Here is a 24349-nt window from a genome sequence, read left to right on the forward strand (position 1 = left end):
CTGGGGTTGCCCAGGGGTGGGGAACACACTCAGTGTCACTGGAGCAGAGGTTATAGGGAATGAGGCTGTTGGTGTCAGATCATGGGGGTCTTCCAGGCACAGTTTAGAGGGACTAGGGAACTGGTGAAGGCTTCTGAGTAATAGTGAGCTATTAGCTGAGCTGTATAGTAGGAAGATATACTCAGAGCTGAAATCTGTCACAAGAGTCCAGGTGGGAAGGGAGGGGATGGAAGGGATCAAGAGTGGTCAGATAGTTAGGGCTGCCAGGCCTTGGTGGGCTTGAGGGTAAAGGAGGAAAGACTTCAAGAGTGACTCCCCAGCTCTGACCCAGGTGCCTGGGAGGCCACTGGTGTCCTAGGAGGGCATCAAGGGACAAGGATGAGGGGGGGATGGAGGGGCATTTTGGAGGAGGGCTCAAGCTTCTCTTCAGTGGAACGAGGAAGAGAGAGATAGGGCATTACTCAGGAGCTCAGCAAGGCCTGGCCTAAGATGAAGAGTGTGGGTACTTGTGTCCTACTGTCTGGGATCGACTTCCCGCTCAACCATTTAGTGGTTCATGACCCCGAGCCCGGTATTCTCCCTCACTGTGATTCAGCCCTCTCATCTCTACGTTGGGGATGAAAATAATGCCTGTCTCATAAAGTGCGCTGAGGATTAAACTAGAGGAATGCAGAGTACCCAGCACGGGACCAAGGTGCTGTCTGCGGGCACGTGCTAAGGCTCCATTCAGGCCTGAGCCTGAGCCCTGAGACTCCACCCCTGTGGAGCCCCTGACTGAACAATAGTGAGAGCGTGCAGGCTCCCTCCTGGGAAATGTGTGTCTGCAGAGCCGATGAGGGTCTCCTTCAGAGGGCAGGGTCTTCAGAAACAAAATTCAGTGAGGCACTAGAAAATGGCTTTCTTATTTTCCTTCTAGTGTGGAAGGTCATCATAATTCACGTACCTACAGAACATCCATTGACTTATTTTTATCTATCAGACTTACGTAGATGTTCAGTGTGATGGGCATGCCCTAAATGCTTTGCAAATACTAACTCATTTAATTCTGTAATAACTCAATAAATTGGCACTATTACCTCAGACCATTTGACAGATCAGATAACTGAGGCAGTACAAGGTTAATAAATGACCTTGTGCAAAGCAAGCTTTGTCCCATCTCTGTTAGGCATCTTCTTTTGGGTTTCTATATCCTCATTCCATGTTTTTCCTTGCCCTGGAAGTTTGTCCTACATGGACTGCTTCGATGCGCTCCTTGAGCCCTGACTTCTTTTTGGGTTGAGCCAAGGGAAGGACCTGGCCAGAGACCAGGGGAAGGAAGAGAGGAGAGCGAGGTCAAGGTATTTGTTCCTGTGTCTCCTCAGGTTGGCTATATCCTTCTTAGAGACCAGAGTGCTATCGGTAACCTTCTCCACACAGCTGTGAATTTTGGTAGCCATTCCTCCCCTTGATCCTTTTAGGGCGAGGGCCAGTAAGGGCTTCCCACCACTCTGTACAGCCCCTTTTTGGTTTCCATTCTACCCTGCTCACACCTTGGCAAACAGACCCTCATCAAATGCTCCTTAATTACCTGATTTCAGTGTGCCATGTATGTTCATGCCCAGAACCTGATTGATACCCAGTCTTACTCATCTCTGTGAGTCCTCAGTCATACCTCAGGTGTGACTTTGTGCAGGGGGACCCATCCTCTGCAACAAAGCAAGCAGCTGCCTGTCCATAGGGTGTGTGATATGGAGAGACCCGAGAAGCTTTCTGTCCCCAAAGACAATCTTTGTCGCTCTACCATTTTATGTAAATTTCCCACATCTGGTATTTAACTTTACTGAGTGTGTGTGGTGGTGGTGGTGTGGGGGGGGGAGTCAAATATATCATGTTTGCAGAAGGCTCCTGCGAAAGGTAGCTTGTGTGTGTGTGAAAGACTGAGGTGGAAGCCCTGGACACAGAATTTCCACACTGCCTCCAGTTTGGCTGAGGAGACAGGGCAGAAGAGGCTAAGAAAGAGTCTCTGGGTGACATGAAGAAATGTGGCAGAAGGAGTGTCATCTTTGTGCAATAACGAATTGCACCCCGAAGCACGTGAAACTATTTTTAAAAAGGAGGCTTTCACCTTGCACCTGAGGAGTCACTTTTACTTTTGCCTGGTTTGCATTTATTGTATTTGGCCTAGCGCTTTCTATCAGTCGAGGAGCAGGGTATGCCGAAGGTTTACAAAGAAATTGATGTGGTAGAGAGAAGTAGGTATAATGCCAAGAAAGTTCCCTTTCTCCCTCCTTCCCTCCTTTTGCTGAAGAACTGAGATCAAGGTTTCCTGACTTCTTGGAAGAGACCCCAGACAGCCTGAGGCCCTTCTGAGGCTGACTTGTGCTCAGGGAGAGCAGCCCTGTCCCACGTTGCCACGAAAGCTGTGTAGCAAGCGAGGCAGACCCAGCCGACTGCTCTGCTGAGGCTGCTCCTGGAGGCCTGGGACTGCTCTCTCTTGCTCAGACTGTATTTGGTTAGCAAGCAATATGCTGGGAGAATTGGACCCCATAAGAGGAAAGCAAAACACTCAAATGGATCCCGGGGTGGGATGGCACTGAAAAGGTAAAAGGAATCGTTGAAACATTAAATCAATATTAAATGAAATTTGAATTTAAAAAAGAAAAGGGAAGAAAAATCTCCTTACCAACTTCAAACAGTTTGGTGGCATTAAACTCCTCGCTTCCCGCAAGCAGACTCACTTCAGTGGCAGCTGTCCTGAAGGTATCTTCTATTCCTAAACACAGACAGGAGCTCGCTTTTCCCTCGTTTTATGGAAAAAGTTACCAGTCCCATCCCCCAGCAAATAAAGAAACAAATACACCTGAACAAAGCTTTTTTTGTATTCATTACAATTCATGGGTAGGAACTTGCCAGTGGAGGAAACAGTAAAAAGCAGGTAGTAGAGCATAAAATATATTAAAACCCCAGATACCATTTGCAGCATGAAATCAGATCCAAATGTGTCTGAAAGAGCCTTTTTTTTTGTTTTGTTTTACTATAGTTTTATTTTTTTAGACAGAGAGTGCAGGGCAAGTGGGAGAGAGGGGCAGAAGGAGAGATAGAATCTTTTTTTTTTTTTTCCAGAGAGAGAGAGAGAGAGAGAGAGAGCAAGTGAGCCAGTGGCAGAAAAAGAGAATTCCAGGAGAGTCAGAGGGAGATAGAGAGAGAGTGGTGGGGGGTGGGTGGGTGGGAGGGAGAATGAGAAAGAGAGGGAGAGGAAGTAGGGCTCATCCTAAGTGGCTCCAGCTCACCTGATGTGGGGCTTGAACTTACGGACTGTGAGATCATGACCTGAGCTGAATTCAGATGCTTAAAGACTGAGCCACCTAGGTGCCCCTGAATGAGTCTCAAGGAACTCATTCACTAGGTCCAGGAATGGGGTTTGGGGCAATGGGGGACACATGTCTGCAAGGCTGTCTGCTGGTGTCAGGGTGACAAACTGAACTAGAGGCAATGGTTAATATTTTGTCTAGTGGTCAGTACCAGTTTTAAGAACTGACTGACTGGGGTCAAATCATGACTAGTCTTGTGACGTTGGGCAAGCCTCTTTACCTTTGTATGCCTCAGCTTTCGCATCTGTAAAACAAAGAAAAATAAGTGCCCCACCTCATAGAGCTGAATGCATTCGATGAGTTATGTGTAAAGAAAGCCTGCTAGTTAAGTGGTAAATGTTAGTTGATAGTTTTCCCTGGAGTAGCTCATTTTGAGGATGTCGCAGTCCACAACTAAAGACCAGATATCTCAAATTCTAGGACTCTCAGCATTGCCAATGATGCTCCAAAGAGAATACGCCGAGCTTGCATTACTTGCTCTGAGGGGCTGAACACAGTTTGCCTCACACTTCTTGGCTTCTCTTTCATTCCCAAACTACCATTCCCATCCAGGCTTCCCTTACAAACAGGAATCCTGTGCCAGCTGAGGCATCCAAGGAGGCTGGAGTGGTGGAACATAGACTAGTTGGTGGAGAGCCTTGGCTGCCTGCTAGGTGTGACTTGATTTCCTTTAAGGGGCTCTCTCTCTGACTTTATGTGAGGCCCCTTGAACTTATTTGTAGGGTTGACTTAGGGGACAAAGTTTTACAGTGTAATCACTGCCAGGCAGGGGAGATTGCCTGCTCCATGACTCCTTCCAGTAAGGCTGAGAATCAACAAACCAAATAAAGAAAGAGATTCTGTAAAAAAAAAAAAAAAAAGTCCTTCATGGAGCCTTGAAAAACTGGAAGGCCCAGGAACAGAGAGAGGCAGAAAGGGTGGAAGGAGGGCAAGGTCAGATGAGAAGAAAATGCATGAACAGCGCTGTTGGGCATGCTGCTCTTGGCGGTGAGAGAAAACGAGAAGGAAACATTCAAAATGGTGGCAGAGAAACCTTCACCATGGGGGTCCCCAGGTGGTAGGCTTAGATCTGGATGCCAGCCTGGACAAAGAAAACAACAGGCAAGTCCCCAAGCCCTGACAATAAATGCTGTCTGTATCCATGACTGGTTGAGCCCTATATCCTTCCTCCTGGTGGTAGTGGAATAGTTTAATGGTTAAGAACATGGACTCTGGAATCAGACTGCCTGGATTCAGATTCAAGATTGATCACTTGCTGCTTGTGTGACTCATACAAGTTTCCACAGCTGTCAAATGGGTGCAATAATAAATACCTATTTCATGAGGCTATTGCAAAGATTAAATGAAATAATGCCCCAAAAGACCTCAGAAATTGGCTTGATATTTAAGTCCTTAAAAAACCCTATTCTTCATGATCTTCATTATCATACTTTTTTTCCTTTTTCATCATCTTTGCTTTCTTTTTCTTCATCTTCACCTTTGTCTTCTTGTTTTATCTCATCTCCACCATCATCATCTTCCTACTGTCCTTCTCTTCCTTCTTCATTGTCTTCCTGTCTTTCTCCTCTTCCTCGTTCTCATGTTATTGTTATTTACTCCTCTATTTCTACCCATCTAAATCCCATCGCACGAGACTTCCGACTCAGCTTCATCACGATGAGCAGAGGGAAGATCAGGAAGAGCATCGTGATGGTGGCTCCATTTTCTGAACTCTCCCTGCGTGGCTGACATGGAGCCCAAGGGACCACGGGTTAAATGTCAGCCCCATTTCCTACACATGCCCTTTGCTAACAGTCACATTCCTAGTCTGATCCTTCCTCTCTCCCCTCAGAAACCCTTCGGCTCTTTCAGATCTCAGCCTTATGATCTGACAACCAAGCTTCCAGGAGTAGAAAAAGGAAGTCTAGGGGTGCAGGGATCAAGTTTTCTGTCTCTGATATTTATCTTTCAGATGAAGCCATTTGGAATGTACAGTTTCTTGGAAGAACCCAAGATATTATTTGAAGCTGGGATTCTACCTGGCAACGGGAACACATAGTAAATGTAAAACTACAGACCAGGAGCTGATAATTTTTTTTTAAAGGGGCAGAGAGTAAATGTTTTAGGCTTTGTGAATCACATGTGGTCTTGGTTGCATATTTCTTCCGCCCTCATACTCCCCCTCCTCTCCCTCCTTTTCCTCCTCCTCTTTCTTCTCCTCCTTCCCTTTCCTTCTTCTTGACCCTTTAAAATTGTAAGCCATATAAAAACAGGCCACACATTGACACCCAACTGCTACAGACAGTCACAATTATTTTTTACCCCCCAATATGGCCTCTCCCCAAGTTTGCAATTAGTTTAGTCTTTAAAACACTGACAAAGCAGTTTAAAGAGATAATTAACTGCCAGGATTCCTCCGTTTCCTTCCTTGGAGGCTTCAGCAACTCTCTCACATATCACCAACAAGGCTACCTGCACAATTCTGTACTTGGCTGTCCATCTCCTCATCTTGGCTTCCTTATCAGACCACAAATATCTCTCTGTCTGCATCTCTTCAATGCACAACAAACCCCATATCAAAGCCCCAAGTTAATCAGAATCCCTCCTTTAAATTAAACAAGTACATGTGGCATTGCATACTAGGTCATAGCTATTGCGATTGTGTGTGAGACTCAGAAAACCTGTCTTTTCATCTATTCAGCTCACTACTCATCTCTTGTTGTTTCAGCCTGGTTAGAATTCTTATTAGGAAAATGGTTGTCTTTTAAGAAGTCATTTTCTCTAAGGCTTAAATATAAATTAAAAACCTCCCCTTGAACTTGGAGCCACTCCCCTGCGTATACCAACCTGGGCAGTTTGGACGATCACATGTCCTAGATTCTGTTGCGGTACATGCATAGCCACAAGACCTGGTCCGTTTCTGGTTGCCGTTCCCGCAGGTGACACTGCAGACAGACCAGAGACTCCAGTCGCCTTCACCATCTGTGGAATCTGGAAGGGAGCCAGGGATATGATCACCAGCCTCGCCCAAAGAGTCCTCAAATCCCCCTTGTCAAGCAGCCTGCCAGTTGTCTTCTTCCATCGTTCTCACTATTGGAGAGGACTAGATGCCAGCTGGAGGCAAAAGGCTTATGGCTCCGGGGTTCATTTTAGGGATTAGCTTCATAAGAGCAGGGACTCTGTCTGAAGCTTTGAGCACTGTGGTGGTCAGCACAAGGCCAGGGCCTGACCCTTAGAAGATGCCCGGTCAGTGCTTATTGAGAATGCATGCATTTGTAGAGTATGGGAATCATGGTATATTATGGTAGGTTTCAAAGATGACCACCATCAGTTTCTTCCCTCCCATTACACACATTCATTGAGAGAGAGAGAGAGAGAGAGAGAGAGAGAGAAATTGAGAGTGTTTATTTCCCTTTCCTTAAAATCTGAGCTGACTTTGGCCCTAAGAGGGCTTGGCAGCTTCTGACGTTTTTCCTAGGCAATCTGGTCACTGTGAAAGAAGCTAAGACTAAACTTCTGGATTATGGGACACTACATGGAGAGAGAGGAGACACATGAGGGGCTGCAAGGCATACACACATGAGTGAAGCCTGTTGAACCTTCCAGCCATTCCCAGTGTACAGATGAATAGAGTGGATGCTTAGGAGCACAGCAACTGCCTAGTGGGGCCCTGCCTGAACTCCTGAGCCACAGAATCATGATAAATAATAAACCGTTGTTTTTGTTTGTGTTTTGTTAAAAATTTTTATTTTAGAGATAGCGAGAGTGCAAGTGGGGAAGAGGGGCAGAGGGAGAGAGAGAGAAAGAGAGAGAGAGAGAAAAATCATAAGCAGGCTCCATGCTCAGCTCAGAGTCTGATGGAGGGTTTGATCTCATTACCTCAGGATCATGACCTGAGCTGAAATCAAGAGTTGGATGATCAACCGACTGAGCCACCCAGGTGCCCCTAAACCACTATTGTTTTAAGCACTAAGTTTTGGGATGGTTTGTTATACAGTAGTAGATAACTGCTGCATAAAGGTAAAGCTAGAAATGATCCTTTGAGGTCATCACTCAGTATCTATCCAATGAATATTTATTGAGCCCCTATTATATGCTTAATTATAGGCATAATTCTAGTTATGTGGGAAATTGCATTAAATAAAACTTTCAAAGATTTTTGTCCTGGTGGGACTAATATTTTAGTAAGAAGAGTCAGATAAAAATCAATAAACAAAAAAATGAGTAAGTTCTACAGTATATTAGAAGTCAATACATCGTATGGAAAAAAAAGGAGTAGACCAAACTGGGGGTATGGGGCTGAAAATGTAAGCAGTATGAGAAAGGTTGGCATATTATCAAGATGAAGTTCCTCTTTTTAAAAGCAAAGAAACCGGGGCGCCTGGGTGGCTTAGTTGGTTAAGCGTCTGACTTTCGCTTAGGTCATGATCTCGCGGTTGGTGGGTTCGAGCCCCGCATCGGGCTCTGTGCTGACTGCCAGCTCAGAGCCTGGAGCCTGTTTCAGTCTGTGTCTCCCTCTCTCTCTGACCCTCCCCTGCTCACGCTGTCTCTCTCTCTCTCCTAGAAATAAATAAAAATATTTAATAAAAAAAAAAAAAAACTAAAGAAACCAAGTCCTGGAGTTACTGGGGAACTTACCCAACATCATGAGGGTAACAGAAAGGAAAGCTTGGGCCCTGGTGCTAAGCCCTTGGTTTGCACGGCATGACCCTCTCTGCACCATTTCCACTCTGTAATCCTTTCTCCTGGTTTATCCACATCTTTCCACAGCCTTGGGGCCTCTGTCAGTGCCAAATCTGGCGCTACAGGCATGTGCTTTGCAGGGAAGGGGCCCTCTCTGTTCATAACAGGTCGCGGTGATTGTTATGATATAGGTCCAGCAGGAATGTAGTCCACACATGTTCCTACCTGCAGGATGGGCCCTGTGCCAGCCTCCCAGGCTGCTTTTACATGGCATCCACTCTGAACACTCCTCAAGCAAACACAGGGCCACTGAGTCTCCTTGGCCCATTAAACAGAGTTTGGGAGGAGGGTGTTGTTCATGGTTGTGTCCTCTTCTCTAAGTCAGAGTAGAGAGTTGGTCCACACCTTGCCTGCCCCCAGGGCTCCCAGCCATTTCTTCTCTCTCACCCCCAAGGAATTTTTTTGTATTTTGATTATCTTCTAAGAAATGGTTTTCCAGCACCACGGCCAAGCAGATGTTTGAAACTACTGTCTCCTGTGAAGGAGCTGGACCTGTTACCCTAGCATCAGCCTTTCCATCTCTCTTATCTCTTACTAGGCATCAACAGTAGAATTGGAGAGACAAGTTGCTCCCAGATGGCCAAACCACCTCAGTAAGGGCGGTTGCTGCTCCCTCCAAGACCTCTGTGGCCTGGTATCTCTTGGTAATCTCCTGGAGAACAGCAGACATATGCCTGGAGCCATCATGAGATCACACTCTGGTCAGCGGGAGCATCCGTGTGCAGTGGATTATAGGCACACAATGAACACACTCAACCACATCCGAATTGTACCACCAAGACCAGATTTGTTGAAGGGAACAAGAACAACACCACCAAAAGTCACAAGTAAAGATTGTAATGTCATTAGACTCATAGAGGGGACAATGGGCCAGTCAGAAAACACTTATTAAAACAGATAGGTAGAGTTCATGTCACCTATATGCCAGGTACATAAGCCAGTGATGCCAAGTAGTCTTCCTGCTTCACTCAGCCTAAGCAATGGGGCCTCAACCATCTAAAAATCTCCTGCAAACTTTCCTTCCTATTGCAGTAAAATGGAGAGATATTTTGGGAAATATCCTTGAACTTTGAGATTTCAACATTAAACCTGCCATGAGGCTTGTATTGGAATCTTTGCACAAGGTAATTTCTGGTCTTGGTTTCTTGGATCTAAATTATTGAATGTTAGTAGTGTGTCAGAGATATGAAAAGTGACTTCCATAACTCCTTTCCCCATATGTTCCCTTTGGCTACTTGCTTCTCCTGCCCGTCCCAGCCTGGGCCATGTGACTTGCTTTGGCCAATGGAAAATAGCAAATATGATGCAAACAGAGGCAGGAAAAGTGCTTGTGCATTAGGGTTTGCCCTCTTGAGGCAGAGAACTCTTCCATCACTACGTGAAGAGCCTGGACTGGCAACTTGGGCAGTAAGGGACCAGCTAGAGAGAGGCCCCAGCCATCTCAGCATGGCCAGCTGTCCAGCTGAGGCCCCATCACTGAGTGAAGCCATCCCAGACTATCCAGCCCCAGCCAAGCCAGCGCAGAGCTGAAGAGCAATTCAGGCAAAATGCAGATTCTTTTATTTTTCTTTTTTAAAAATGTTTACTTTTGAGAGAAAGAGAGAGAGAGAGAGAGAGACGGAGACAGAGAGAGCATGAGCAGAGGAGGGGCAGATAGACAGGGAGACAGAGAATCCCAAGCAGGCTCTGCACTATCAGCCCTGAGCTGGATATGGGCTTGAACTCATTAGTTGTGAGATCATGATCTGAACCAAAACCAAGAGCTGGATATTTAACCGACTGAGGCACCCAGGTGTCCCAAAACTGCAGATTCTTAGGAACCCATTTGTTTTTTTTAAGCCACTAAATTTTGGGGGTGGTTTCTTAAGCAAAAAAAGTTCTGTTGCAAATACACCATAAAATTCTCCCTAAAATATGCTCTCTAGATGGCTAGCATACTCTGGAACAATGAAGGGTTTATTATCCCAGGAAGTGGTTTTCTTCATGTTTTTATTATATTTTTTATTTTATAAAAGTCTATTTATTTATTTTGAGAAGAGGAGAGAGAGAAAGAGAGAGAGAGAGAAACAGAGGGGGAGAGAGAGAGAGAGAGAGAGAGAGAACGATCAGGGGAGGGGCAGAGAGAGGACCTGAAGTGGGCTCTGTGCTGACAGCAGAGAACCTAACACTGGTCTCGAACTCAGGAACTGTGAGATCATGACCTGAACTGAAGTTGGACAAGTAACCAACTGAGCCACCCAGGTGCCCCTTCATGTTTTTATTTTAAGTGCTTACAAAACCATTGATTCTACAAATTTTTAAAAACACAGTGCCCACATCAGGCACAGAATAGCTCCATACCCAGGTGGCTAATCATTTCTATTAGGTTAGCAATGAAATGAAGCCACCTCTGAGGGCAAAACGTATATGTCAGCTCACCACCCTGCAGGGGCTCCATAGCATAGTGTCCCAGATGAATGTCCCAGAAAAGACCCTCCTCTTGGGGAACCTCTATTTGTCTAATGTGTGCAAAGAACAGAAAGCTTTGAGGGCAATATTCCTTTCTGCTATAGTAAAACCAGCCTGTTGTCATTTGCTCACCTGCCAGGGAGCATCACTCAGAGCAGAAAATGAATGTGAACAACAGTAACCACTAACATCACAACAATGACGGTAAAAGACAGTCCCTGTGACATCAAAGAGCTCAGTGAGGGAAGAAAACAATCCACGGTGTACTGGGCTGAGAGCTGGGTCTCAAGCATGTCATTTGAAATTTTAAGGTAGTGATTAAGCAATTTCAGGTCACTAGAGTTTTGTGGGCCAGTTATAGTGTCTGGGCAACTGGAGTGATTTGGGTCTTGACTTGGTCACTGGCAAGCCTCCACAACTAATCCTAGATGAAAGTGGCTACCGATTATATTGAGGGTCTGCTTTAACCAGCTTCTCTGTCTAAACACACTGATTAAACTCGTATAATAAACCTGTAAGGTAGGTGGAAATTCCCTCCTTTTATGGATAAAGAAACTGAGGCTCAGAGAGGTTAAGGGTCTTGCCTAAAGTCGCACAGCTCAAACTTCGCAGAGCTGGGATTAGATGTGAGGTCTCTCTGCTCTGGTAGTAGCTGTTCTATATCCTGGTACTCCTGCAGCTTAATTCTATCCCACTTTGGCTTCTCTTTTTTTAAGACTCTCACTTATGTGGCCATAATTCAACATTACAAAGAAAAAACCTTGACAAAAATCACTGTGAAATCTATTAAAATAGGACCATGACCAGTCAGAGAATTGCAAAGAACTGAGTCCCAACCCAGGTTTACAGTAAGCGATGCCTATCTGATTTCATTATGTGGGTTATTCAGAATAATTTTGGCAATAGTATTCTACTATTTGACAGAAAAATATTTATTTGGACTCTTTCTTAGAACTTGATGATACCTTAGGTGTCTACACAGAAGGTATTCAAAATGCAGCATCTCAAATTGAGTACAAAACTGAGCCAACTCATGGTCACATCATATGTTTCCACAGTCACAACTTAGGTCTAACTAACTTCCATTGTGTATTTTAGAATTTATCCTAAAGATGCCATTATATTCTTTTTTTTTTTTTTTTTAACCTAGATTTTGTTTTGAAGTACTCTTTGGCCACATTTAAATTCTTATGAAAGATCCTACCTTCAAAAATCTGAGATCAACTTCGGCCACAAACACCAGTTCCAGTGGTGATTTTCGCATGGATGAGGCAGCACACACTTACATATAGTGAGTCTCACTGCTTTACTACCACAGGAACTGGGCCATATGTTCATCCCCTCTGTCCTCCACCACATACATCATAGGGATAAATACTTAGACATTGCTTAATAGTTTCTTATTGACTGAAATAAAGAGCATTCAGTTCATCCGATGCCATGTGGAATTCTGGAAATCACACGTTCCTTGTGAGCTCATCAGAGAAGTAAGTAATCATTCATTCATTCTGCATGCTACTGAGCATTTGCAACATTCTCAGAGTCTTGCTACACAAAGCGTGGTCTAAGCACTGTCAGCTTCATCTACGGCATTAACACTGCATTTTAAAAGGGCTCAAGTTAGGGGCACCTGGGTGGCTTAGTCAGGTAAGTGTCCAACTTCAGCTCAGGTCATGATCTCATGGTTAGTGGGTTTAAGCCCCATATCAGGCTCTGTGTTGACAGCTCAGAGCCTGGAGCCTGCTTTGGATTCTGAATCTCCCTCTCTCTCTCTGCCCCTCCCCTGCTTGTGTTCTCTCTCTCTCTTTCTCAAAAATAAATAAATAAGTTAACAAATTTTTAAAAAGACCTCCATGTTATTTGTGTGCACATTAAAGTCCAAGAAGCACTCCTTTAAGGGTATTATAAGGGATGAGATTTTCTTTATAAAGTAACAATCCTGATAGCTGCTCTAATGATGAGAAAGTTACCAAGAGATACTCCAAACCCATGAAACATGGGGGTTTCTCCATGGGCCAGGGATGCTGTGAGATCCAGAGGTGAGACACGCCACAGGTGTTCTAGGCCTAGAGAGCTGGGGTGAAGGTGACAGAGATAGCCACAGGCACTGTCCTAGTAGAAGCAAATTCTATCCTTGAGATCAAAATGGATGATGTTCTTAATGTTCATGAATTTGACAAAGTGTATTCTGTAAGAGCTTCAGATGCAAAAGTTGTTTCTAGTGGTGATCTTCAACTTCGATGAGCATGAGAATCACCTGGTGATCTTGTTGAGAAAAGAAAGAAACAAAAAAGCAAAGAAAGAGCAACTCTCGGTCTCACTCCTGGACATTCTTCTTCAGCAGAACACTAGCATCTCTTAAAGTAGGCTGCACACTGGAGTCACTCATGGAGCTTTGAAAAACTAATGTTCTGGGGTGAGACCCCCAGAGATCCAGTTTAATTGGTCTGAAGACAAGTCTCTGCATCTGGACTTTAAAAAATTGCTCGGGTGAGTGTAATGTGCAACCAAGGCTGAGAACCACTGCTCTGGAATAGTGGTGTTCAGTGTACCAGAACCCCCTAGAAGGCTTGTTCAAACACAGATTTTGGGGACCCTACCCCAGAGTGTCTCATTCAATAGGCCTGGGGTTGGGGCCTGAAGATCTGCATTCCTATCACAGTCTCAGGTGATGCTGATGAAGCTGATTTGGGGTTCACACTGTTGGTATAGAGAGATGGGGCTGGGGCCAGGATTAGCATTTTTATTTTTGATTTTTAATGTTTATTTATTTTTGAGAGAGAGAGAGAGAGAGACAGATAGACAGTGTGAGCAGGGGAGGGGCAGAGAGAGAGGGAGACACAGAATCTGAAACAGGTCCCAGGCTCCGAGCTGTCAGCAGAGCCCAACAAGGGGCTCGATCTCTGAACGGCGAGATCATGACCTGAGCTGGAGTCAGACACTTAACTGACTGAGCCACCCAGGTGCCTCAAGGATTGGCATTTTAAACACGCAATCAAAGGGATTCTGATGTGGAGGATCTGAGCTCCATTCTTTGAAACAATGTTCTGTATGTGCTGGGTAAACAGCTTAAGCTAGTGACATGTCATGATGACACCCAGGGACCCTCTGTGCTTCTCTTGCTCAACACCATGGGACTTTTCCTCCCATTTCTATCTTCTATCCTAAGCATCTATTTCTACTGTCCTAAAGGATGTACTATTTTTTATTCCCTAGAGAGGCAGAATAACACGATGGTTAAGAGAACAGATGCTGGGCTCAGACCACCTGACATGAATCTTGGGTCTTGACCCTTGAAGCCAAATTGTTTAATGTCTCTAGTCTTCAGTTTTTTCTGTCTGTAAAATGGGGTATCTGCTCAGAGAGCTGATTGAATTAACTAATCTATGTGAGATGCCATGAAGAGGGGCTGCTGCATGGGAAGTGCTATATAAATGTTGATGATTACCCCTAGTCCTTTCTCTTGGAAAACAGATAAACTGGACTTCTTTTGGGAAAGGCAGAAGGTTTCACAAGCTTCCTGGCTGGAAAAAATGTGGGAGTTCTCTTTCTGCTCAACTAGTATTTGATGTGTATCTCTACCACTATTTTCCTCTCTCACTTAACTTTTCTCCCTCGTCTACACCGTCTATGATGGTGAAATCCTCTTTAGGGAAGATCCATGTATTTCTAACTTTTAGATTCCCAGAGCCTAGCATGGTGCCAGACACAATGCATGCTCTTCAAAAAGGGTTTTCCTGCTTTGGAAGTTGCCTGTCAGAAATGACTCTTCAATATACAACTGGACTTTCTACTGAGAAATGGAGGTAAGGGTGAGAGTGCAATGGTGCAAGACAAGTCATCCCCTCTGTATAGCATTTGTTCTTAAGGCTGCAGCTCGTGAAGCCACAAGAACACTGTCATGATGGATGAATTTGTAAGATATCAGATATTTTCCTAACATGAGGCAGACTTTCCCGAGTTTGTTTTGTTTCCTCACATAAGATGTGTTTCCCAGCTTTCCTTGTGTCTATGTGGGCCATATGACCAGGTGTCACCAATAGAATCTGAGTAGATGTGATGTGTATCATCTCCAGGCTGAAGGGGTTAAGATCATGAGTGCCTTTTCCAGGCTCCCCTGTCCCCTTGGCTGCCAACCAAGGAGCAGAACTCAGGGCCTGACGGTTGGCCGAGCTCCAAGATGGAAGAAGCCTGGATCCCTGAATGACCGAGTGGAGCTGAGTTTCCCCCACCCTGTCTCCCACCCCGACTCAAGTGAAACACGGTTTTTATTATTTAAATCACTGAATTTGTAGGTTGTTGTTACCTCACTTCTATTCCAAAAACATGGGAAACTAGAAATCCCAACTTGGAGTCCTCACATTTATTGGTGGGGGAGCCTTACTTTGACAACCTGTGAAGCACATGTTCATGTGGATTCCCAAGGGCTGCTCCACTGCCAATGTCAAACATAACACAGTTGCCTGGTCAACAGAGGCAGCTGGACATGTCTCTTTTTAAAATCACTAAATTGATTTTTAGTATGAATTTTTCAGTAAAATATACATGGAAGTTAATTTGGTGATATCTTCATTTTTAGAAATAAAACTAACATTTTTGGGAAAAGAAAATAGAATGTCAAAGGCCCCTAACTAAAAAAAAAAAAAAATTCTCTCCTAGGATAATTGGTATGATTAAAAAATTATAGGCTTTCCAGAAAAATGTGGCTGCTGGTGCCTCCTTGGGGCTTCTGTGGAACAGTCTTTATGAAGACCAAAAACCACATACTGTAAACTGGGTTTTGCTTGGCTCCATGTCCATTAGGCCTCATCATCCTCATTTGTTCTCCCCACCAATTTTAGATCACTGGGTGGTAAACTCACCATATTCTGGCTGGTCTTTGGTTTCAAAAGTCCGGTGGCCTGGGGCTGGACGGTCCCACCCCCTGGGGGGGTTGAGGAAGTTGCTGTCATCTGAGGTACTGTCGAACTTATAGTCTTGGTCCCCGCTGTTGGCCCTTGTCAGGGACAAGGACCTCTGCCACCAGGCCCTCCAGTCGGGGGATGGGACTGACCAGCTGGGCTTATTCTCTGGATGCTGGTCTTTATCTGCTTCAGAGTCAGGACCATCCACCACCTCTATGGTGACCTGAGGAATTCAGAACAGGCTGGAGTCATTGAAGAGTTGACAGCCTCCAAACTAGGTGCCCTCAGAAGAAAGTCTAAGAGAGTAAAGGGAAATGATGGCTGCACCTCTCATGGAGGAAAGCTGAGACCACATGGCAATATGGAATGAAAAACACCCAGGGATGGCCCAAATGAACTGCATGACCAGACAGAACTGATGTACATGGGCCTCAGGTTGGGAGGAGATAGTTCTTCACTAGGGTTCCTGATTTACTGATGACTACATTGCTGAGAAGTCTTTAATTCAAGGAGTAAACATGTACTACATGTATTTCTAAGGTGACACAAGAGTAATTATAATAAAATCAAATACTTATTGAGTACTAGGTCTGTAACCAGGCACTGTTTTAAATGCTCTACATACATTAATTTGTTTAATCCTCATAATAACCAAATAAAGTTGGTACTATTGATTGGCCCCTAAGGTTGACTATCTGCAAAAATGGCCTCAGCAAGTCATCCCATCTTTGTATGTGTGTGCTACACCTCCCATTAAGAAGTGGAGCTTATTTCCTTTCCCTTTCATTCTGGCCAGGTCTTGTGACTCACTTTGCTCAGTAGAATATGGTAAGAGTGATGCTGTGACAAGCCTTATGGGGTCTTGCAGCTTCCATTTTCATTCTCTTGGAATGCTCCTACCACTCAGCAAGGAAGCCTTATACATAGACACCAAGTGAAGAAAGAGGCCACTTAGCAGAGAGCTGAGGTACCTCAGCCAATGGCAGCTACAGGGCCCCAGTCATGTGAGTAAGGCCATTTAGGATGCTCCAGCCCAGTTGGGTTACCATAGTCAATACCATGTGGGCCAGAGACAAGCTCTTCTGGCTGAGCCCTATTCAAATTCCTAACCCACAGGACCGTGGGCAATCCAGGATCATTGCTTCAAGCTGTTAAGTTTTGGTTGCTAGACAGCAACAGGTTAGCTTTTCACAGAGAAGTTAACAACTTGCTTAAGGTCATATAGCTAGTAAGTGGCAGATGTGGACAGTCTGGCTCTAAAGCCCATGTTCTTAACAACTTTGCCACACTGCCTCTCAACAAGTAATAGAAGTACTGTCCCCTCATGCAAGTAGGGGGGCAAGAAGGCCACAGAGGCTGGTGGGGGCTGGCCTTCACAGGTTGTGTAGAGGTATGAGCACAAGGTCTTCAAGAGCCCCAGTTCTGACTTTCACCCATTCCACATCCAGATCCTGTGTATACACTCCTCAACTGACCCTGAGGGTCAGAGCAGATAATTCCAGAGCCAAGGTTAGAACTTGCTCTTGGATTTACAGAGCTTAGTTTTGAAGTCGTGGGGCTGGAAGAATGTAGTTTCTTGGCTCTGAGAGACAATCAATGTAGAGAAACTTGTTTAAAAAAATATAATAAAAGACTCATTGGGTTCCTTTGGCCATCACATAGCCCTTGCAACACCCCCTGGATGAGTTGTGTGCAAATGAATCAGAAACATGTGCTCTGAGTAATCAGCGCAAGATGTACTGGGCAGATGCGTTTCCAGTTTTGCCCTAACTCGACATCTGAGAGAGTTGCTGGGAGGCTCTGCCAAATTGCACCAGGGTGTGCCCATCCCTGAGACAAACAGCCCCTTCCTTGTGTGCTAGGAATGGGGAGGTTTGAATTCTACTCACTTTGACACTCTAAGGAGGCTGCCCAGCCTATGTTAGGCCTGGACTATGGCCTTGTGTGGTCCAGACACAAGGTCAAGAGTATGGCCATCAGTCCCAGAGTATCCTTGGGCTACAGCAAGCCAAGTGAATCTTTTTTGGTGTGGGATGCCTAGAAGGGCATCATTGGCTTTATTCCATGCCACCGTCATTCTTCAGTCTTGTGATCATCTCTTGCATATTTATAAATAATTATCAAACTTTTAGTAGTCTTCCAGAAAGAAAAAAAGGGAAGAATGAAACAAGAATACCTCATACGTCTTATATCAATGCTGTTTGTTGGAAAAGCTGGTTTCTAGAGAGTTACTGGGACCCACTTGTGGCTCTGGAAGGACAGGTGCCCCTGAATGCACAGCTGGGAGGTGCAGAACTGAGCCAGGTAGTGACAGGGCAATGCTGAGCCTTGGGAGACATAACCTTTCTCCTCTGTAGTCTCGTCCCCCTCTGCCTACAGACAGAATGACTGAGCCGCAACAATCGTCTGTAAGGCTATTAAGGGTCTCAGAGGGGAGAAGCTGCCAAGAGCCAGGCAAGCCTGCAATTATGGTAATGAAATCAGTCTCTGGGTAGAAGATAAGGGGGAACGTGCCCAACAGTTTTGGTATTCCATTTGTATTCAGACTGGAGTCGAAGGGATTGCCTAAGCAGACGTGCCCTGCAATTTCTCCAAGCTGGGAATAAAAACAACTTCATGTTTTAAGCTGTTACCGTCAATACGATTTTTCCCCCCAAAGCCGTTGCTCAGATCCAAACAAAATAGATCTGTTGCCTGGCCAGGCAATAAGTAGCAAAATAAGAATTTACTCCAAAAACTGTATCAATGACTGAATCTCAACAGCTTAGAGGTTTCTTTTTCCCCTTTAATTTCTGGCCATGGCCCCAGTGAATTAAAAACAAAACAAAACAAACAAAAAACAAAAACACACACAAACCTTAGAACCCACCCTTCCCTGCAGTCAATAATGCGGAAATCTCATACTGATATCAGAGGAAGAAATCTAATCTTGAACCTGAAATTTTATAGGCATCCAATTAAAGAAACTTAATGAGCATGATCAGTGGCTTCTTGGATGGCAGGGATTAGTTTTATATTTCCTGTTGCTCTCATTCTTATTTACATGTTCTTCAGCATCAAAGAATGTGTGGATAAAGATGCCTTAAACAATAACCAATGTGATAGGCTGAAGATGTGGGAGTAGAGCAGATTTCCAAGCTGATAAAGATGCTAGACCTCACCATTTTTTCTGTTCCTTAATATGCATAATTGATGTGCTTTAGTATATTTATTTCTTCTGGACTTTCCACACCATGAATCAAGAAAGAGTACAAGAAAGTACAAGAAAGAGAACTCTTTCAAAAGATCCAAGTCCAACTTCTGGCAGGAGTTTGTCAGAAAGAAAGAAAGAACGAAAGAACGAAAGAACGAAAGAAAGAAAGAAAAGAAAGAAAGGAAGGAAGGAAGGAAAAGAAAAAGAAAAAAGAGAGAGTCCAAAATAAGTGCCAATTTGGGGAATTCTGTCCAAAATTGGGAAATGAGGATAAGATCCTAGGAAGTGTTACCAGCTTCTTACTTTCTCTTGATAGTTAAGACATTTATTAGAAACAAACTCTTTACATATTTGCTCTGAAAAGTACTTTTCATAGAGAAACTAACACATTTCTCAGTCTATTGGTTAATAAACTAATGACTCTGAGAATACAGAAGCCTTTACCATTCAACTCAGGAGAATATTCTAGAGTCTTTTAACTCAGTCATCTAAGTCCACACTAGGGAGGTGTGGGTTGATATTTCCCACACAAGAAAATGACCCTGTAAGGTGAAGTGATTTCCTCAAGAGCTCAGAGCATCCAGGGACAAGAAAATAATCTCCAGTGAAGACTTAGGTCCCAGATTACATTCTCCCTCTTTCCATGACAAATGCAGCAGAAAGAACACAAAATGGACTAAGGAGGTATACAATCCCCTCCTTTCAGACCCATCGATGTTTCAAAAATAACTATGGTAACCCAGCTAACTGTGGTTAGTGCTTTGAGGTTTGCAGTGTGTTTGCCCAAACACTATCGCTTGTTCTATACTAGTTAGATCTGAATTTCAGACACAGAAGCTGGCTTGGAGAATTCAAGTTCCTGAGGGGAACAGCAAGGTGTAGAGCTGGTCTTAAAACTAGTTCTTGTGGTTCCCAGTTTTCTTTTTTTAAGTTTACTTATTTATTATGAGAGAGAGAGAGAGAGAGAGAGGGATGGAGGGAGGGAGAGAGAAATGTAAGTGGAGGAGGAGAAGAGAGAGAAGGAGAGACAGAATCCCAAGCAGAATCTGTGGTGCCAGTGCAAAGCCCTATGTGGGGCTCGAGCTCACAAACTGTAAACTCACGACCTGAGCTGAAATCAAGAGTCAGACACTTAACCAACTGAGCCACCCAGATGCCCCTGATTCCCAGTTATTTTATACATGTTTCCTCTGTCATCTTAATTCACTGTCATCACCAACCTGAATCTACCCATTTGGGGACACTTACCATATACCTGTCTCTGTGTTGAGTGCTTCATGTGGATGATCTCATTTAATCCTCACAACAAACCTTCTTTTGTTCAGTATTGTACTACAGAGGTCCTCATGGGTAGTATTATCACCATCATTTTATAGACAAGAACACTGAGGCATAGAGAGGCCGAGTCACCTGCATGAGGCCATAGAAACCAAGCCTGGTAGGTTCAATGGTGATGCCTGATCCCAATGCAGCTCAGGGGACTTAGTGGTTCATGTTCTGGACAACATGCCCCCATGAGAATGTTAACAATATAGGCTTGTCTTCATAGCTGTGTGGGCCCATGTCTTGGGCACAGAAATTTCTTAGTTCTTACTCAGTTAGACCTGCCATTCCAAAAGTATTTTAGAGGAAAAGGAGGAGGGGAAATCAAAACTAGTAGCCCTGGCCAACTCATCTGATTGTATCTGTGGCACTCAAGAGGCCTATGGCCATGTAAATAAGTCTGTGCAAGGAAAAAAAAGAGCTTTGGGTGACTGTTTTAAGTCTCCCTCAATTGGAAAAAAGAAATAAGTATATTGGTTGAAACTAATACTAATCTTGGTTTGATCCAGAAAAGAGAAGTATTTGTTTGTGAATAGCTACTATGGTAATGAAGTGATGCAGTAAACCTAATAATGAGTTTATTTTAGAGACTTTTGTCTTTGCTATCTGACCATCAGCTGCAGACCAACAAACCCAGCCAACGATACTAAAGTTCAAGTCTAACTTTTCCTGGGGGAATTTCCTTCCATTCTGAATGATTTATTTATTTATTTTTAAAAAAACTCAACTTCTAGAATTGTTTCAAATTTAATATGCGGATTGGGTTCAGGAGTTTGAGGCTATTTCTTTCTAATTTGTGCATTTTCCCACTTACTTCCACAGCCCTAAGCTAGTCCCACCTGGCTTGGAGGGGTAAGGTGAGGGTGGGGTGGAAAATGCTCCAAAAAGCTGGGCTTTGTAAAGGCTTTCCCTTCCTAAAAGTTAAGAGGTCCAAGAGCGATGTGACCCTTGTACTGGCTTAGCAATGTCACTTTGGAAAAGTGTGGGCTATCTGGCAGGAGGGACAGCAGACCCTAGTCCTGGAGTGTGGGAAACTCTTCCAGACACTGGAGAGGTTTGAGAGGTTGTTCAGAGAGAGGGATATCAAATTCCTGTTCAGCTCCCTAGCTTCAGAGCAGGACAGCTAGGTGGGGGTGGAAGGCAGGTTGCCAGGGGAGGGGGTGAGACAAGGCTGGAGGCCCTGGCAGCGGAAGCTGACCCACTGACGTGTCCTTCACCTGTCTTCACTCTCCTCTCCAGGGACATAAAACTCTTTGAGGGCCCTGGGTGATCACTGGCGCTGTCTGCTTGGCTGAGCCGCCTTGTGTCAAACCAGTGCATTTCAACAAAAGAGCAGTGCTCTAAGGAAGGGGTAAGGGCTGCCAACACAGAAACCACCACCCCCTTTTAGAAAGCACCTCATTTTTAAAGGACCACCAGGGCACTGGTTTACTCAAGTGCAGTGGTGCATAGGGCTGCAGTGGCCAGCAGTGTGTGTGTGTGTGTGTGAGTGTGTGTGTGTGTGTGTGAGAATGTGTGCTAGTGGTGCTAGTGCACTCACACACGGACCTAGGATGGGGCTCTCAGGAATGGCAGCTGCTTCATTCTCCCTTTGAAATCTTTCTGAGTGACCCTTGTGGTCTTCCAGAAAGAAGAGGCCAGAAACACAGCTCAATTTTCTTTTCTTTTGGGCCAACAGGTCATCAGATCAATAAAACATAGGCTGCTCACCCCTTTCTACTGCCTGAGGAAGGCTAACAGATGTGGGGATTGTACAAAGCAGAAGTGGAGTGGCTCGTCTGGGCAGTGGACAAAAAGATGGTAGTAGCTTAGTCTTCTTGGGCTTTGGACTCTACCGGTATCTGGGCTAGAGCACCATAAAATTTTTAATCCATTCTTTTAATCTCTGATATTTGCAGCTTTGGAGAAACCTATGTTCTTGGGAGTTACAGTGATCTTTGCTGTCAACAGTGATCTTTGCTGGGCAACTCAGAAAGGTATGAGGTCCTCAAGGAGTGGCCCTTGTCCCTTTGCACTCTGTGCTCCAAAGCATCCCTTTCAGAAGCAGCAGAACTTTTTGTTCTCATGCTGAGGTGGTGGTAAGACAGAGTGAAAACAAAGCACTAATTGTTTCTTTCTACCTGTTGTAAATCTGTAAATAGGTGGCTTGGGGTCTCAGAGGAGACAAGGACAAATAATTTCCATCTCTGCGGTCATACCTTTCTGACAGTGCACAGGGAGGCTGTATTTTATGAAAGTGCCAGAAGCTTTGCCAGAATCTGGTGTTTGGCCTTCTCATAACTCACCTCCATTTATTCTCTGCCCCTTGGTTCATCCTAGCTCTCTCCATATCCACCAACTCCAGCAGCCTCTCACCCTCAGGAAGCCAGGTAGACCTGTTCCAGAGCATGCTCTACTTCCCATCCAGCTAAACAACACAGCTTAGGATGATTTAAAATGAGTTGTAACCTTGGGTGCTCTATTGACCTCATGCATGAAGCCATCATGCACTTCATGGCTGCCCTGTCCTCCTTTTTGGACAAGTAATCTGGGTTTCCAGGTCTAAGGATCTCAACCACTATTCTTCCCTGATATTTAGGTTCATATTTTAAAAAGGCCCAAGTGAGGTCTGAGGATTTCCAGACTGATGGATTTACCTGGGAAAGAAGGAGGGGGATCTTGAGAGAGCTGCCTCAAATTTGGTTCTTAGGTAGAGCCCCATGCACTTAGCAACTTTTAATTGAGAGGACGCTTTCCCTGCAGCCTTCAGTTCCACTGTATCTTGGCCTTTTCTTATAGCTTTACCTAAGAAATTCTTAAATCTATGACATTAATAGCTCAGTCCTCAGCATTAAGCCCCACAATGACATCTCCCAACTCCGGGGGAATAAAACGATGAGCCACAGCAAGCCTAAAATTGTTTTGGGCATGGCCTTCTCTCCGTTGGAGAGAAGGTAGTCTGGTCCTGACCATAAGTTCTATAAACAGGAAGGAATGAAGAAATCACTTCCTGCAAATGAAGGCCTGATGGGGAGCACTGTTGAGCAACAGTAAGGAGATGTCTACACCTTTCTTGTCAATCTGCACCTCCCTCAAGAGGATCCTCTGTTCTTTAGCAGAGAGCCATGAAGCCACTTCCTGGAGAGAGGAGTGGAGCAAAAGGCCTGTTTTTCTAATTAATAAATTAGAACAATACAAGACTCACTGGAAATGTTAAGAGGTGCATGATGTAATTTCTATGTATGAATTGTCAAAGAGTTACCTCCAAAACACTGTTCACTTCTGGACCCTCAACATTATCCTGTCCCACTTCTTCCCATCTATTCAGAGCTGTTCACAATGGAAGATAGCATTTTTTCTCCCTTCTCTGTCTCCATGATCCTTTTGGCACTGTCATAAGTGGTAGCTGTGACTTTCACATCCATGTGATTTCCTGGAGGGAGAAGGTCTTACATATCTTAATTTCCCATAACCAAACACAGCATATTACACACAGTAGGGGCTGGTCAGCATTCTAATGGAGGGTGTATTCTCAGTGGCATTTCTCAGCCACTATGACACTGGTGTGATGAGCAAAACAACTCTGACCAAGGAAGTCTGATCTAAAATGGTGTCATGCAGAAAATGTTAGTCTTGAAATAGGGACAGTTAATTAAGGATCAATTGCTCTGAGGTCAAGTTTAGGAACTTTCAGCCATGTAAGCTAATTGGAATTTGAAGCAGAGAGGAAGAATACAAAAATGCTGCCCTTCCCCCAAATGAAAAGAAGTGTGAACAAAGCTTAAAAGTATGGAAGCAGGCACTACATGGCAATGAGAAAAAATGAAATCTGGCCATGTGTAGCAACATGGATGGACCTTGAGGGTGTTATGCTGAGTGAAATAAGTCAGGCAGAGAAGGACAAATATCATATGTTTGCACGTATAGGAGGATTAGGAGGAACTTAACAGAGGACCAAGGGGGAGAAGAAGGAGGGAAATGGGGGAAAGGGAGAGAGGCAAACCATGAGAGACTCTTGAATGCTGACAAAAACTGAGAACTGATGAATGTACGGGGGAGGGGGGATGGGCATGGAGGAGGGCACTCGTGGGGATGAGCACTGGGTGTTATGTGGAAACTAATTTGACAATAAACTATTTGCAAAAAAAAAAAAAAAGTATGGAAGCAGGCAAATGAGGTCAGGAGCTACAACAGGGACGAGGTTGTCCAGGGTGGGTGAACCTTCTTTGGCTATCATGGCTACCATCTTTGGGAAGACACAGAAGGAGGTACAAGCCAAGTTCAAAATTAGGAGTTCGTCTCTGAAATATGGATTTGTAGGGTGAGTACTCCTGGGAGCCCAAGATCCTAGATTTGAGTTCCAACCACTGTTTACTAGACATGTGACCTTGGGGAAACCAGATAGGAACTTCCTGAGTACCTGATGTATT

General features: G+C 44.5%; 1 protein-coding gene across 2 annotated transcripts in view; it reads right to left on the reverse strand.

The window, feature by feature from the left end:
• Window positions 1-24349, reverse strand: part of ISM1 (isthmin 1) — a 75319-nt gene that overhangs the window by 2406 nt on the left and 48564 nt on the right. For both annotated transcript variants that reach the window (XM_077777542.1, XM_077777541.1), the window contains exons 3-5: window positions 15383-15647; window positions 6177-6320; window positions 2663-2752 (exon numbers count right to left, since the gene is read on the reverse strand). In XM_077777542.1, coding sequence (XP_077633668.1) covers window positions 2663-2752; window positions 6177-6320; window positions 15383-15647 — 499 coding nt within the window. The remainder of the gene's footprint in view (window positions 1-2662; window positions 2753-6176; window positions 6321-15382; window positions 15648-24349) is intronic.

This window comes from Crocuta crocuta, unplaced genomic scaffold, assembly GCF_008692635.1.
Source record: "Crocuta crocuta isolate KB4526 unplaced genomic scaffold, BGI_CrCroc_1.0 scaffold187, whole genome shotgun sequence".
NCBI classification, from domain to species: Eukaryota; Metazoa; Chordata; class Mammalia; order Carnivora; family Hyaenidae; genus Crocuta; species Crocuta crocuta.